General features: G+C 42.3%; 1 protein-coding gene across 3 annotated transcripts in view; it reads left to right on the top strand.

The window, feature by feature from the left end:
* Positions 1-14,747, top strand: part of LOC139401602 (zinc finger protein 385B-like) — a 91,383-nt gene extending 76,636 nt beyond the window's left edge. For all 3 annotated transcript variants that reach the window (XM_071145726.1, XM_071145727.1, XM_071145728.1), the window contains 4 exons: positions 9,836-10,216; positions 10,812-10,996; positions 11,199-11,300; positions 11,542-14,747. In XM_071145726.1, the coding sequence (XP_071001827.1) occupies positions 9,836-10,216; positions 10,812-10,996; positions 11,199-11,300; positions 11,542-11,766 (893 nt within the window). In that variant the 3' untranslated portion in view covers positions 11,767-14,747. The remainder of the gene's footprint in view (positions 1-9,835; positions 10,217-10,811; positions 10,997-11,198; positions 11,301-11,541) is intronic.
* The last annotated feature ends 1,986 nt before the right edge of the window (positions 14,748-16,733 follow it).

Below are 16,733 nucleotides of genomic sequence, written 5' to 3'. Positions count from 1 at the left end.
CCCTGCTTCAGTCTAGTATGTCATCCATTCCTCTCCCTGATTCAGTCTTGTATGTCATCCATTCCTCTCCATGCTTCAGTCTTGTATGTCATCCATTCCTCTCCCTGCTTCAGTCTTGTTTGTCATCCATTCCTCTCCATGATTCATTGTTATATGTCATCCATTCCTCTCCATGCTTCAGTCTTGTGTGTCATCCATTCCTCTCCATGCTTCAGTCTTGTATGTCATCCATTCCTCTCCATGCTTCATTCTTGTTTGTCATCCATTCCTCTCCATGCTTCAGTCTTGTTTGTCATCCATTCCTCTCCATGCTTCAGTCTTGTTTGTCATCCATTCCTCTCCATGCTTCAGTCTTGTATGTCATCCATTCCTCTCCATGCTTCATTCTTGTATGTCATCCATTCCTCGCCATGCTTCATTCTTATATGTCATCCATTCCTCTCCCTGCTTCAGTCTTGTTTGTCATCCATTCCTCTCCATGCTTCAGTCTTGTATGTCATCCATTCCTCTCCCTGCTTCAGTCTTGTTTGTCATCCATTCCTCTCCATGCTTCAGTCTTGTTTGTCATCCATTCCTCTCCATGCTTCAGTCTTGTATGTCATCCATTCCTCTCCATGCTTCATTCTTGTATGTCATCCATCCCTCTCCATGATTCATTGTTATATGTCATCCATTCCTCTCCATGCTTCAGTCTTGTATATCATCCATTCCTCTCCCTGCTTCAGTCTTGTATGTCATCCATTCAGCTCCATGCTTCATTCTTGTTTGTCATCCATTCCCCTCCATGCTTCAGTCTTGTATGTCATCCATTCCTCTCCCTGCTTCAGTCTTGTTTGTCATCCATTCATCTCCATGCTTCAGTCTTGTTTGTCATCCATTCCTCTCCATGCTTCATTCTTATATGTCATCCATTGCTCTCCCTGCTTCACTCTTGTTTGTCATCCATTCCTCTCCTTGCTTCAGTCTTGTATGTCATCCATTCCTCTCCCTGCTTCAGTCTTGTTTTTCAACCATTCCTCTCCATGCTTCAGTCTTGTTTGTCATCCATTCCTCTCCCTGCTTCAGTCTTGTTTGTCATCCATTCCTCTCCATGCTTCAGTCTTGTATGTCATCCATTCCTCTCCATGCTTCATTCTTGTATGTCATCCATTCCTCTCCATGATTCATTGTTATATGTCATCCATTCCTCTCCATGCTTCAGTCTTGTTTGTTATCCATTCCTCTCCATGCTTCAGTCTTGTATGTCATCCATTCCTCTCCCTGCTTCAGTCTTGTTTGTCATCCATTCCTCTCCATGCTTCAGTCTTGTATGTCATACATTCTTCTCCCTGCTTCAGTCTTTTACGTCATCCATTCCTCTCCCTGCTTCAGTCTTGTTTGTCATCCATTCCTCTCCATGCTTCAGTCTTGTTTGTCATCCATTCCTCTCCATGCTTCAGTCTTGTATGTCATCCATTCCTCTCCATGCTTCATTCTTGTATGTCATCCATTCCTCGCCATGCTTCATTCTTATATGTCATCCATTCCTCTCCCTGCTTCAGTCTTGTTTGTCATCCATTCCTCTCCATGCTTCAGTCTTGTATGTCATCCATTCCTCTCCCTGCTTCAGTCTTGTTTGTCATCCATTCCTCTCCATGCTTCAGTCTTGTTTGTCATCCATTCCTCTCCATGCTTCAGTCTTGTATGTCATCCATTCCTCTCCATGCTTCAGTCTTGTATGTCATCCATTCAGCTCCATGCTTCATTCTTGTTTGTCATCCATTCCTCTCCATGCTTCAGTCTTGTATGTCATCCATTCTTCTCCCTGCTTCAGTCTTGTTTGTCATCCATTCCTCTCCCTGCTTCAGTCTTGTTTGTCATCCATTCATCTCCATGCTTCAGTCTTGTATGTCATCCATTCCTCTCCATGCTTCATTCTTGTATGTCATCCATTCCTCGCCATGCTTCATTCTTATATGTCATCCATTCCTCTCCCTGCTTCAGTCTTGTTTGTCATCCATTCCTCTCCATGCTTCAGTCTTGAATGTCATCCATTCCTCTCCCTGCTTCAGTCTTGTTTGTCATCCATTCCTCTCCATGCTTCAGTCTTGTTTGTCATCCATTCCTCTCCATGCTTCAGTCTTGTATGTCATCCATTCCTCTCCATGCTTCAGTCTTGTATGTCATCCATTCAGCTCCATGCTTCATTCTTGTTTGTCATCCATTCCTCTCCATGCTTCAGTCTTGTATGTCATCCATTCCTCTCCCTGCTTCAGTCTTGTTTGTCATCCATTCATCTCCATGCTTCAGTCTTGTTTGTCATCCATTCCTCTCCTTGCTTCAGTCTTGTATGTCATCCATTCCTCTCCCTGCTTCAGTCTTGTTTGTCAACCATTCCTCTCCATGCTTCAGTCTTGTTTGTCATCCATTCCTCTCCATGCTTCAGTCTTGTATGTCATCCATTCCTCTCCATGCTTCATTCTTGTATGTCATCCATTCCTCTCCATGATTCATTCTTATATGTCATCCATTCCTCTCCATGCTTCAGTCTTGTATGTCATCCATTCCTCTCCATGCTTCAGTCTTGTATGTCATCCATTCCTCTCCATGCTTCAGTCTTGTATGTCATCCATTCCTCTCCATGCTTCAGTATTGTTTGTCAGCCATTCCTCTCCATGCTTCAGTCTTGTATGTCATTCATTCCTCTCCATGCTTCAGTGTTGTATGTCATCCATTCCTCTCCCTGCTTCAGTCTTGTTTGTCATCCATTCCTCTCCATAGTTCAGTCTTGTATGTCATCCATTCCTCTCCATGCTTCAGTCTTGTTTGTCATCCATTCCTCTCCATGCTTCAGTCTTGTTTGTCATCCATTCATCTCCATGCTTCAGTCTTGTATGTCATCCATTCCTCTCCCTGCTTCAGTTTTGTTTGTCATCCATTCCTCTCCATGCTTCATTTTTATATGTCATCCATACCTCTCCATGCTTCAGTCTTGTATGTCATCCATTCCTCTCCATGCTTCAGTCTTGTATGTCATCCATTCCTCTCCATGCTTCAGTCTCGTTTGTCATCCATTCCTCTCCATGCTTCAGTCTTGTATGTCATCCATTCCTCTCATGCTTCCGTTTTGTATATCATCCATTCCTCTCCATGCTTCAGTCTTCAGTCTTGTATAGGTGAATATAGTCAGAATATACCAGATGTATGGTAAGCATGTTACCAACCAAGGAAGAAAAGAAAGCTTCAAATTCAAAGCAAACTGTTGTAAAATGTACATTTGCAGTTATTTCTGTTGAGTCTTTATTTTTAAAAAGTCACACTATCTGGCCTCACACCTGAGGAGAGCCCAGCAGAAGGTTAGTGGGCTTCAGAAATTTCCTCCCATGTTCAAAAGTAGTGGTCTGTATTGGTGATAAGGTGCCATTTGGGACGCAGACAGAAACTCGCTGCTCAGCCCTCTAATGTAGAGTTACATCTTCAGAGATTAGGTAGAAGTTCTTTAACGTACCAGCACTGACTTTACTGGAAAGGAAAAATGAACTTACAATGACTGTGATATGGGTTATCTCACCTAGCTATATTAAGATGAATGCACTAATTATAAGTCACTCTGGATTAGAGCGTCTGCTAGATGACTAAAATGTAAATGTAAAATATAATGAGCCAGCGATGCTACTCGTTAGTATTCTTTGTCTGCATGCCATGGCACCTTATTTCCTATATACAGTGCATTCGGAAAGTATTCAGACCCCTTCCCTTTTTCCACATATTATAACGTTACAGCCTTATTATTAAATGTATTAAATTCATGTTTTTCCTCATCAATCTACACACAATACCCCATAATGATAAAGCGAGAAAAAGATATATACTTATTTACATAAGTATTTTGACCCTTCGCTATGAGACTCGAAATTGAGCTCAGTTGCATCATGTTTCCATTGATCATCCTTGATATGTTTCTAGAACTTTATTGGAGTCCACCTGTGGTAAATTCAATTGATTGGACATGATTTGGAAAGGCACACACCTGTCTATATAAGGTCCCGCAGTTGACAGTGCATGTCATAGCAAAAACCAAGCCATGAGGTTGAAGGAATTGTCCGTAGAGCTCCGAGACAGGATTGTGTCGAAGCACAGATCTGAGGAAGGGTACCAAAAACTGTCTGCAGCATTGAAGGTCCCCAAGAACACAGTGGCCTCCATCATTCTCAAATGGAAGAAGTTTGGAACCACCAAGAATCTTCCTAGAGCTGGCCGCTGAGCAATCGGGGAGAAGGGCCTTGGTCAGGGAGGTGACCAAGAACCCGATGCTCACTCTGATAGAGCTTCAGAGGTCCGCTGTGGAGATGAGAGAACCTTCCAGAAGGACAACCATCTCTGCAGCACTCCACAAATCAGGCCTGTATGATCCAGTCGCCAGACGGAAGCCACTCCTCGGTAAAAGGCACATGACAGCCTGCTTGGAGTTTGCCAAAAGGCACCTAAAGGACTCGCAGACCATGAGAAACAAGATGATCTGGTCTGATGAAACCAAGATTGAACTCTTTGGCCTGAATGCCAAGCGTCACTTGTGGAGGAAACCTGGCACCATCCCTACGGTGAAGCATGGTGGTGGCAGCATCATGCTATGGGGATGTTTTTCATGGGCAGGGACTGGAAGACTAGTCAGGACCGAGGGAAGATGAATGAAGCAAAGTACAGAGAGATCCTTGATGAAAACGAGCCCCAGAGTGCTCAGGACCTCAGACTGGGGCGAAGGTTCACCTTCCAACAGGACAACGACCCTAAGCACACAGCCCAGACTTAAACCCAATCGAATATCTTTGGAGAGACCTGAAAATCCAATCGAAGCTGGGACCGAGAGACTGAAAAACAGCTTCTATCTCAAGTCCATCAGACTGTTAAATAGTCGTCACTAGCACAGAGAGATTGCTGCCTACAGACTTGAAATCATTGGCCACTTTTAATAAATGGAACACTTGTCATTTTAATAATGTCACTTTAATAATGTTTGCATATCTTGCATTACTCATCTCATATGTATATACTGTATTCTATACTATCTATTTCATCTTAGCCTATGCTGCTCTGACATTGCTCATCCACATATGAATATATTCTTATTCCATTCCTTTACTTAGATTTGTGTGTAGTAGGTAGTTGTTGTGAAATTGTTCGATATTACTTGTTAGATATTCCAGCACTGTCAGAACTAGAAGCACAAGAATTTCACTACACTCGCAATAACATCTGCTAAACACGTGTGTGTGACCAATAAAATTTGATTTGATTTGATTCAGCAATGTACTGAGTAAAGGGTCTGAATACTTATGTAAATGTGATATTTCACCTTTTGTTTTGCTAAAATGTCTAAAAACCTGTTTTTGCTTTGTGATTGTGGGGTATTGTGTTTAGATTGATGAGGGGGGGGGAAACAATTTCATCAATTTCAGAATAAGGCTGTAACCTAACAAAATGTGGAAAACGTTAAGGGGTCTGAATACTTTCCGAATGCACTGTAGTGCACTACTTTTGACGAGAGCCCTATGTAGTGCACTGCATAGGGAATAGGGTGCCATGTGGGACACAGTCTTTGTCTTTTCACACAGTGCGTGTCACAGACTATCTAGTTGGATGTCTGGGATGGTTCTCTTCTCTCTGATCGTCGCTGCCATGGTGCCATATTAATACAAGCCTCTGTTTAGACCCACGTTGCGTCCCAAATGGCACCCTATTCCTTATGTAGTTTACTACATTTCACCTGAGCCATATGGGCCTTGGTCAAAAGCAGTTCAGTACATGGGAATAGGGTACCATTTGGGATGCAGGCCCACTCTCTGTTGGGGGGATGCTGTTGTTGACCTCACTGGGTTTCTGGCAAACAAAGAGGCTGAAGTCAGATTCAGTTTAACTAGAGAGAGTTGAAGAACTAAATCAGGGGTTGGCAACAATAGTCAATTATAGTCATATACAACATTAACAATGTCTACGCTGTATTTCTGATCAATTTGATGTTATTTTAATGGGCAAATTTTTTTGCTTTTCTTTAAAAAACAAGGACATTTCTAAGCGACCCCTAACTTTTGAACGGTAGTGTATACTGTATATTTTTGTTGAATTCCTGGTGTTTTTTAAATCTCTCTTAAAACTGGCAGCATCATTAAATAGTACCCGCAAAACACCAGTCTCAACGTCAACAGTGAAGAGGTGGCTCCAGTATGCTGGCCTTCTAGGCAGAGTTCCTCTGTCCAGTGTCTGTGTTCTTTTGCCATCTTAATCTTTTCTTTTTATTGGCCAGTCTGAGATACGGCATTTTTTTTTCATCCCTGCCTAGAAGGCCAGCATCCCGGAGTCGACTTTTCACTGTTGACGCTGAGACAGGTGTTTTGCGGGTACTATTTAATTAAGCTGCCAGTTGAGGACCTGTGAGGCATCTGTTTCTCAAACTAGACACTCTAATGTACTTGTCTTCTTGCTCAGTTTTGCACCAGGGCCTCCCACTCCGTTTTCTATTCTGGTTAGAGACAGTTTGTGCTGTTTTGTGAAGGGAGTAGTACACAGCGTTGTACGAGATCTTCAGTTTCTTGGCAATTTCTCACATGGAATAGCCTTCATTTCTCAGAACAAGAATAGACTGATGAGTTTCAGAAGAAAGCCATTTTGAGCCTGTAATCAAACCCACAAATGCTCATGCTCCAGATACTCAACTAGTCTAAAAAAAGGCCAGTTTTATTGCTTCTTTAATCAGGACAACAGTTTTCAGCTCTGCTAACATAATTGCAAAAGGGTTTTCTAATGATCAATTAGCCTTTTAAAATTATTAACTTGGATTAGCTAACACAACGTGCCATTGGAACACAGGAGTGATGGTTGCTGATAATGAGCCTCTGTACGCCTATGTAGATATTCCATTAAAAATCAATTCCAGCTACAATATTAATTTACTACCTTAACAATGTCTACACTGTATTTCTGATCAATGTTGCTTTGGGATGCTAATATAACTAATCCCTCGTTAGCTCCTGCGCTGTAGACCCAGTTGGACCCAGTTGGTGCAGATTATTGGAGAATCCAAAAAAGCTGATTCTGATTAATCGTCCGATTTAAAAAAAAATGTATTTGTAATAATGACAATTACAACAATACTGAATTAACACTTATTTTAACTTAATATAATACATCAATAATATCAATTTAGCCTCAAATAAAATGAAACATGTTCAATTTGGTTTAAATAATGCAAAAACAAAGTGTTGGAGAAGAAAGTAAAAGTGCAATATGTGCCATGTAAAAAAGCTAACATTTAAGTTCCTTGCTCAGAACATGAGAACATATGAAAGCTGGTGGTTCCTTTTAACAGGAGTCTTCAATATTCCCAGGTAAGAAGTTTTAGGTTGTAGTTATTATAAGAATTATAGGACAATTTCTCTCTATACGATTTGTATTTAATATACCTTTGACTATTGGATGTTCTTATAGGCACTTTAGTATTGCCAGTGTAACAGTATAGCTTCTGTCCCTCTCCTCGCCCCTACCTGGGCTCGAACCAGGAACACATAGACAACAGCCACCCTAGAAGCAGCGTTACTCATCTCTCCACAAAAGCCGCGGCCCTTGCAGAGCAAGGGGAACAACCACTCCAAGTCTCAGAGCGAGTGACGTTTGAAACGCTATTAGCGCGCACCCCGCTAACTAGCTAGCCATTTCACATCGGTTACACCAGCCTAATCTCGGGAGTTGATAGGCTTGAAGTCATAAACAGCTCAATGCTTGAAGCACAGCGACGAGCTGTTGGCAAAACGCACAAAAGTGCTGTTTAAATGAATGCTTACGAGACTGCTGGTGCCTACCATCGCTCAGTCAGACTGCTCTATCAAATCATAGACTTAATTATAACATAATAACACACAGAAATACAAGCCTTAGGTCATTAATATGGTCGAATCCGGAAACTATCATCTCGAAAACAAGACGTTTATTCTTTCAGTGAAATACGGAACCAGTCCGTATTTTATCTAACGGGTGGCATCCATAAGTCTAAATATTCCTGTTACATTGCACAACCTTTAATGTTATGTCATAATTACGTACAATTCTGGCAAATTAGGCGGCCCACACTGTTGCATATACCCTGACTCTGCGTGCAATGAACGCAAGAGAAGTGACACAATTTCACCTGGTTAATATTGCCTGCTAACCTGGATATCTTTTAGCTAAATATGCAGGTTCTGTGTATTGATTTTAAGAAATGCATTGATGTTTATGGTTAGGTACAATCGTGCAACGATTGTGCTTTTTTCGCAAATGCGCTTTTGTTAAATCATTCTCCGTTTGGCGAAGTTGGCTGTCTTTGTTAGGAAGAAATAGTCTTCACAGTTCACAACGAGCGAGGTTAGCAGGCAATATTAACTAAATATGCAGGTTTAAAAATATATACTTGTGTATTGATTTTGAGAAAGGCATTGATGTTTATGGTTAGGTACACATTGGAGCAACACAGTCCTTTTTCGCGAATATGCACCGCATCGATTGTATGCAACGCAGGACACTAGATAAACTAGTAATATCATCAACCATGTGTAGTTAACTAGTGATTATGATTGATTGATTGTTTTGTATAAGATAAGTTTAATGCTAGCTAGCGACTTACTTTGGCTTCTTACTGCATTCGCGTAACAGGCAGTCTCCTCGTGGAGTGCAATGTAATCAGGTGGTTAGAGCGTTGGACTAGTTAACTGTAAGGTTGCAAGATTGAATCCCCGAGCTGACAAGGTAAACATCTGTCGTTCTGCTCCTGAACAAGGCAGTTAACCCACCATTCCTAGGCCGTCATTGAAAATAAGAATGTGTTCTTAACCGACTTGCCTAGTTAAATAAAGGATAAATAAAGGTGTAAAAAAATTATAAATGAATTGGCCAAATCGGTGTCCAAAAATACCGATTTACGATTGTTATGAAAACTTGAAATAGGCCCTAATTAATCGGCCATTCCGATTAATCGGTCGCCCTCTAGTGCAGATAGACATTTCGACCCAAATGTATTTGATAACCTTATCTTAGGATATTTGATGTTAAGTTTACAAACTAGCTTCAAAGAGTACATAGAAGACTTTTAGTGGAAATCAGATTTAATGAAGCTAGGCTTAATGAAGCTAGGCTTACTGAAGTTTCAAACAAATATAGACCAGTGTAGTAACGTGTAGCTTTTAGATGTCATAGAGTCAGCCATTGTAAAGTGCACACTATTCTCAGAAGAGGAATGCAGAATGACATTCATAGAAAGCTACGTGCAGGGTTCCTAATGCAGGGTGTTGGATCATGGGTTTGGAGGGTGGGTGTGGCGTGTGGGAAGAGGTGTAAGGGTGGCATGGTAGAAGGGTGGAGGGATCGTGTGGGGGTGTGGGTGTTGGTTCAGGCAGCCTTGCCTTGTGGCCCTGTCCTCCATGGTGTTGTGGTACAACATAGTTATGAGTGGGTGGAGGTAAAGTGTCACAATAGGGGGGGGCAAGAGTTTTAATGACTAGGCTCTGTAACATAGACACAGGGACACATGGACACACACACACGTACAGTACGCACATGTACACACACACACACACGCAGATAGGGGTACAGAAAACACTGCCCAAAAGCTCAGTCCTGCTTCTACTGCTACTGAGCTGCTGCTGTGTGAAAAGGAACTCTCCCTCCTCCAGGGATCAGACTCTTACACAATGCACCAAAATGAAAATATGCAGAAATGTGTCACTAAAAGTTGTAATATTCCATAGCGCTCCCGGACTAACTGTCAGATGTTGTGTGTCTCTCTCTACCCCCCCCCCCCCCTCCCTCCCTCCCTCTTTCTTGAACTCAGAGCAAATCACTGTGCCTCCCAGTGAGGCGGATAAAACCTTTGCTTCTCCAAATGATTTCGTCCCCATCATCTCCACCTCCTCCTCCCTGGCAGCATCAATGGCCATGTCTGTCCACAGCCCCTGTAATCCCGTCCTGTGTGATCCCACGCCTGCCAGCCCCCCATCAGCTACGCCAGCACAACTACAGGGGCATGTTATGAAGACTAGCAGCAGTGGCGGCAGCAGCACCAAGCCTGGGCTCGTGTCCCCCACCACTGCTGCTGCTACAGGAACTCAGCCCACGCCAGAGTCGGAGGAGGAAAAAGCCAAAAAGCTCCTTTATTGTTCGCTGTGCAAAGTGGCCGTCAACTCTCTGTCGCAGCTGGAGGCCCACAACATAGGTGTGTCCACAAATACCTTCACACAGCACTCTCCCTAAACAGTGTATACTACACATTGTAATAATTTGGTTGTAAACTGGTTTTACAAGGTCAACACTCTGTTACAAGGTAAAGAGGTTTTTGTCATGAAGATATCAAGACGTCATGGGAAATATGTCATATTTTGGTTGTTATATGGACATATTTTTTCTGGTTGTTAAAAAGACAACAAAACGTTTCCAGAACATATTTATACAACGAGTATACAACTTGACCACAACATCACAATAGACGCCATATTGACCTTGTTTTTTTTTTTAAATGCATAATTGCTTTGAAAGCAGAAGGGCACAATATGTCAGATGTTTGTTATGTAAGCTAACATTGACATGTACGTTGTTATGTAGTTATAGCGAGGTCAGATGTCATACCCAGGTCAGAAAAAAAAACAGTTGGAACTCAAGCTGACCAATATGAATTTTGGATGGGGAAACAAAAGCTGGTTTACTTTTAATCCTAACAAATTAGATGTTGTTCTTTTTATGTTTTACCTATGGTTATTTTCACTGCTCAATGTACTAAATTATGTTTTTGCCATTTATTTTGTCCCCTGAAGGTTCCAAGCACAAAACTATGCTTGAGGCGAGGAATGGAGCAGGTCCAATTAAGGCCTATCCCAGACCAGGCTCGAAGCTCAAAGTACAGGCCACCAACGTGCTAAAAGGTTCCGGACTACAGAACAAAACGTTCCATTGTGAGATCTGTGATGTCCACGTCAACTCAGAAATACAGCTCAAACAGGTAGTCTCTCATGACAGGCATTTGTATACCGTGCTTGTTGTCTTGTTACAGCTTGAAGGGACCTTACAAGCGTGTTAATATTGGCTCAACATAATGTGTCCCAAATGGCACCCTTTAACCTTCCTAGTGTACTGCTTTTGACCAGGGCCCATGGGATTCAGCCATAGTAACATCACTGATTTTTGTTGTTATATTTTCTTAGCACATCTCCAGCAGAAGGCACAAGGACAGAGTAGCTGGGAAACCGATGAAGCCCAAATACAGCCCTTACAACAAACAACAACGCAGCTCCACAGTCCTGGCCGTATGTATCTTCTATGTTTCTAATCAAAGCCTCGCAGGAACCGTTGCTTAGACTTCAGGGATTAATAGTTAAGACATTTATTGGCAGTTTCTTAAAACTATTTATGCATCAGTGGGTTTAAAGACGCCTTCGTGCTCATGGAAAATGATAGCTTGTTTTTTTTGTAGCTAATCAATAAGAATAATTGCTTTATAAATAGATTTGCTCCCTCATTAAACCTTTGTCCTCTCCTCTCCTCCAGGCCAAGCTGGCTCTTCAGAAGGACCTGGTGAAGCCTATCTCCCCTGCTACGTTTCTCTCTAACCCCTTCTGCCCCACCACCCTCCCCTCCATCTCCCTGCATCCGCGGCCCAACGCCTCCATCTTTCAGACTGCTGGCCTGCCAGGCTGCATGCCCTCCTTCCTCCGGGCTGCTCCAGGGCCAGTCCGGCCCACCACCGGCTCTATCCTCTTCACCCCGTATTGATTCCTGGGTTTTGACACAGGGGTCGTGTTCAGTAGGCAGGGAATGGAAGAAAATGGACAGAGCCTGAGTGCAATGGGGAGGAAACTGAGCAAAACGGTGAGGTACTATCTGAGCTCGTCCAATAAGAAATGCTTGTTTTTGTCTCCCATTGCGAAAATATTTTTCTACGGTGTACCCTAATGAACACGACCCAGTGTATCGGTAGAGAGGGCACCAGAGGCAACACGGAGGGAAACTGACATGAGCAGAGAACCAGGGGACCTCTGACCTTGTGGAGCGTTGAGTGCACTGCATACTGGATGATGTCCTATTACATACAATACCCACCCAATGCACTGAACTGAGAGGACTACTGCACTGCGAAGCTTCAACAAACAACAGTGTATTTATTTGATTGAACTTGTTTACCTTTCTCTGGCTGCGTGCGTTGCCCTGAGGCATGAAGCACAGAGGTTCAGTGGGCCCGCTAAGACCACTGAGGGTCTAAGTATTGGATTCTGGTGGTATAATAAAGAGAATCAAACTGCTTCCTGAATGACTTGAATACCCATAGTCTTCCTATTTGATTAAATTAATGGACAGTTCTAGCTGCGTGTGTTTGACGGTGTTTATCATAACAGCCCCCAGACAGAAGGACAGTCATACCTGATCCACACTATAGAGCCGACCTGAACCATACTGAGCTGGCTTGAATATTTTCTTCTCACATTGTCCTTTCCAGCACGGTTCCAGCAACTACGGTGGATGTATAACCAGACCCGAGCAGTATAGCTTGGATCTGCTTGGTCTGGCCCAGTAGTGTGAAATCAGTCAAATGTTTCAGTTGTTGCTTGATGTCAGTGACTGTAACACAGTAATGCAGTTTTGGTCTCTATTTTGTCTGTATTATGTAAGTCAATAAGCTGAATCTCTACACCACAACTCTTCTTATCATCAAACAGTCTGTATTATTGGTTTTACTTTACTTCTGATGCAGCAACTTACAGTAGATAGCCATAGTAACAAATCATTTAGTAACAGTGTTCTCATTGCCCCCACTTCAGAGAGAGAAACCATTCTCTTGGTTTCTTAATAAGGGCCGAATCTTAACTTGAGATGCATTGATGTCAACAGGAGACTTCAAGTCTCTTCAAGAACATGTTAGTTAAGTGTGCAGAGCTCAAGTCAGGATTAGACCCTTACAGTACTTTGTTTCTGCAGTATATTATGTAATCATCGGTCACTATTTTCTAAGAGGAAAGGTAGAATCTATTAGTATTCATCATTTGTATCCAGGGATGAGGTCTGTTCCATTTCAAAACCGTGAATTCAGGAATTAAACTTCAGTTCATTTCAGTTTGCTGACTGAATTGACTGAATTGAAATGAAACTGATGTTAACCTGTTTGCATCACCCTGTTGTTTGGCAGGGTTACCATGGGCCTTTCATTTATATCTATGTAATATCCCTAGTTTTAAACGATGCTGCAATATATTGTGGCTTTCTGATGCAATAATGTACAGAGCATTGAATTGGTACAGTTTATTCTCTGTAGTGTATAATGTATTGTTTCCCTTTCCACGTTAAAACACTAGTTATGGAGAGCGACAGAGAGACAGATAGAGGTATTTGTATTTTTTAAGTAAAAGAAAACAACAATCCACTCGAACATGAAAGAATTACAGTTGTTTTCAAGATGGTGGGATGTCTTCTGAACCAATATAGGAGACTGTACATTGACATTGAAATCTACCTTTTAAAATAAAGTAATATATTTGGATGATTTGCTTCCATATTGAAATTGTATTTTACACAAATGAAAAATAACTTTAAATTATTTAATTATGAACTGAATTTAGTTTATAAAGGAGACCTGACGAAGATATTGTCAATAAAAGGCATGTTGAAATGAAAGAGATATAAGATCCTCATATTGTCTTCTGCTCCCTGCCCTCTGCTCCCTGCTCTCTGCTCCCTGCCCTCTGCTCCCTGCTCCCTGCCCTCTGCTCCCTGCCCTCTGCTCCCTGCCCTCTGCTCCCTGCCCTCTGCTCAATGCCCTCTACTCCCTGCCCTCTGCTCCCTGCTCCCTGCCCTCTGCTCCCTGCCCTCTGCTCCTTTCCCTCTGCTCCTTTCCCTCTGCTACCTGCTCCCTGCCCTCTGCTCCTTTCCCTCTGCTCCTTTCCCTCTGCTACTTGCTCCCTGCCCACTGCTCCCTGCCCTCTGCTCCTTTCCCTCTGCTACCTGCTCCCTGCCCTCTGCTCCCTGCCCTCTGCTCCATGCCCTCTGCTCCCTGCTCCCTGGCCTCTGCTCCCTGGCCTCTGCTCCCTGCCCTCTGCTCCTTTCCCTCTGCTACCTGCTCCCTGCCTTCTGCTCCCTGCCCTCTGCTCCTTGCCCTCTGCTACCTGCTCCCTGCCCTCTGCTCCCTGCTCCCTGCCCTCTGCTCCTTGCCCTCTGCTCCTTGCCCTCTGCTACCTGCTCCCTGCCCTCTGCTCCTTGCCCTCTGCTACCTGCTCCCTGCCCTCTGCTCCCTGCCCTCTGCTCCTTGCCCTCTGCTACCTGCTCCCTGCCCTCTGCTCCTTGCCCTCTGCTACCTGCTCCCTGCCCTCTGCTCCTTGCCCTCTGCTACCTGCTCCCTGCCCTCTGCTCCCTGCTCCCTGCCCTCTGCTCCTTGCCCTCTGCTACCTGCTCTTTGCCCTCTGCTACCTGCTCCCTGCCCTCTGCTCCCTGCCCTCTGCTACCTGCTCCCTGCCCTCTGCTCCTTGCCCTCTGCTCCCCGCTCCCTGCCCTCTGCTCCTTGCCCTCTGCTCCCTGCCCTCTGCTCCCTGCCCTCTGCTCCCTGCTCCCTGCCCTCTGCTCTCTGTAAACATGTACAGTATTTATTTTCAGATGATTTTCTATGATGTGTTTGAGGCATAAATTAAGTTTTATTTGATATATGTGGTTGTATTATCATTTGTTTGTTTGTTAAACATTTTGTTTGTCTTATTAAATACCCAAACGTATCACTTATATTGAGTTATTGATTAATCTTTTGTAGGACTAATAACTTAATCAGTCTATATGTTTAATATATTTGTAAACGTTTATAAAAGCATTACTCTCAATTGAAAAACACATTTTTAGGGAAGACTGATTACTCAGTTAGTCGACGTTTAAGGCATTATGAAAGGTTTATAGAATAAAGCACAACTCTTAATCATTTACATTAATTATATACAATGTAGGTTTTTATATCATGCCCTATTCATACAATTTTAATGATTAGATTACATAGATATTGAAGTTAATATTCAGAATATGAAGTTATCTAATCTGGACCATATTGTTCACTATGCCAGAGGCAGCATACAGTATGTCCAGCTATATTAAATTTTCCTAGTTTAGATGTTGTTTGAATCTGGTAATAAACAACACTGTCTAACATATGTTAATTTGTTTACATTTTATTTTATCTTTATTAAACTAGGCAAATCAGTTAAGAACAAATTCTTATTTACAATGACGGTCTACCCCGGCCAAACCCTAACCCGGACGACACTGGGCCGACGCTGGGACTCACTATCATGGCCGGTTGTGATACAGCCTGGAATTGAACCTCTGTCTGTGGTGACCACTCTAGCACTGAGATGCAGTGCCTTAGACCGCTGAACCAGTCGGGATCCCGTCATCACTTATGCATAAATAGATTTCAGTCTATATCAATTCATACATTTTATTTGTTTGTTATTCATAATGGTACAATTTAAATCATTGCAAATGTACCAGGTTTAGTTAGTAACATACTTTTACAGATATGTACAATCACAAGCTTTCAACTATATAAGCTACCAACAATAAGGATTAGCCACAATAGTTGAATTTGCTGTTTGCCTAAATGAAACCCCCAAAAATGATGAGTTAATTTGTGCTTATTGACATTCATATTGCACTGCATAGTGATTTCCCACAGTCAAAGTTCAGCAATAAGAGCTACGACGCTGACATTTGTGTAATCTCTTCACCGTTGTGTTCTGTGGAGGTCAATGAGTAGACTGATACCCCATTTAATGGATCCACAATCTATAGTTAAGGCTGAACAGTGAAATATAAGTCTGCGGAAGTTTACATGTATCCATTTTCACGGATTGTTACTTTTTTTTGTTAAATTAACTAATTATTGTCTTTTGTTGAATTTATATAAAAACACTCCATCCTTGTTTAGCTAGTCCAAATATGGCATGATTCCACTATTTGTATCCGTTTTCATCTCCTTCAATAAGGGGCTTTTATTTTGAAGGTGAAGTGCAAATTCCGCTATATTGGATAATGGTTTTTGCTATGAGAATTGATACTCCACTACCCTTCCATTTCCTCAGTGATGTCTGTATCAGACTGTCATTCTGGTATGTTTATATAAGTTATAATAAGTACACATATGTCATGAGTTCATTTAGGACTACCAAGGACAGCTGCAACATGACACTGATGAATAAGCCTGGTCTTATTACATGGCTTTAGCTCACATATGACACAGGGTAAGTATAACGATAACAGATTGATGGCTAACCAGTCCTTGGCTCTGAGGGAAAGGAGAAAGTAAGTGCATTTAAAAGGACAGACTGCTCTATGAGCGACCTGTCTTCTATGTAATTATAGAAAGATGTCATACATCAAGTATCAATTCCATATAAGGTGTTCTCTGTTACTAAACACACATGTTGTCAGGTGATGATTTGTAACCGATACAGTAGGGATTTACGACATGATGACAAAGCTTCAGAGTATCAATGTCAAGATCATCAGATACTAGCCTACGTACATTATCCTAGTTGACCCTTCATATCCAATCAACATCATTTCACCATTATTCTTCCACTATTCTTTATCTTATTACCATGTGGGGTGGCATAGTAAACAGAAGTTACTCATTCAATGAAACCTGTGCTTGTGGTGGAATGAAGAGGACAGACAGAATGTATTCGAGTTTTTGTTGTTGAATTAAGATAATA

The sequence above is a fragment of the Oncorhynchus clarkii genome, chromosome 3 (assembly GCF_045791955.1).
Source record: "Oncorhynchus clarkii lewisi isolate Uvic-CL-2024 chromosome 3, UVic_Ocla_1.0, whole genome shotgun sequence".
Lineage (NCBI taxonomy): Eukaryota > Metazoa > Chordata > Actinopteri > Salmoniformes > Salmonidae > Oncorhynchus > Oncorhynchus clarkii.
This window is presented reverse-complemented; position numbering and strand designations above follow the sequence as displayed.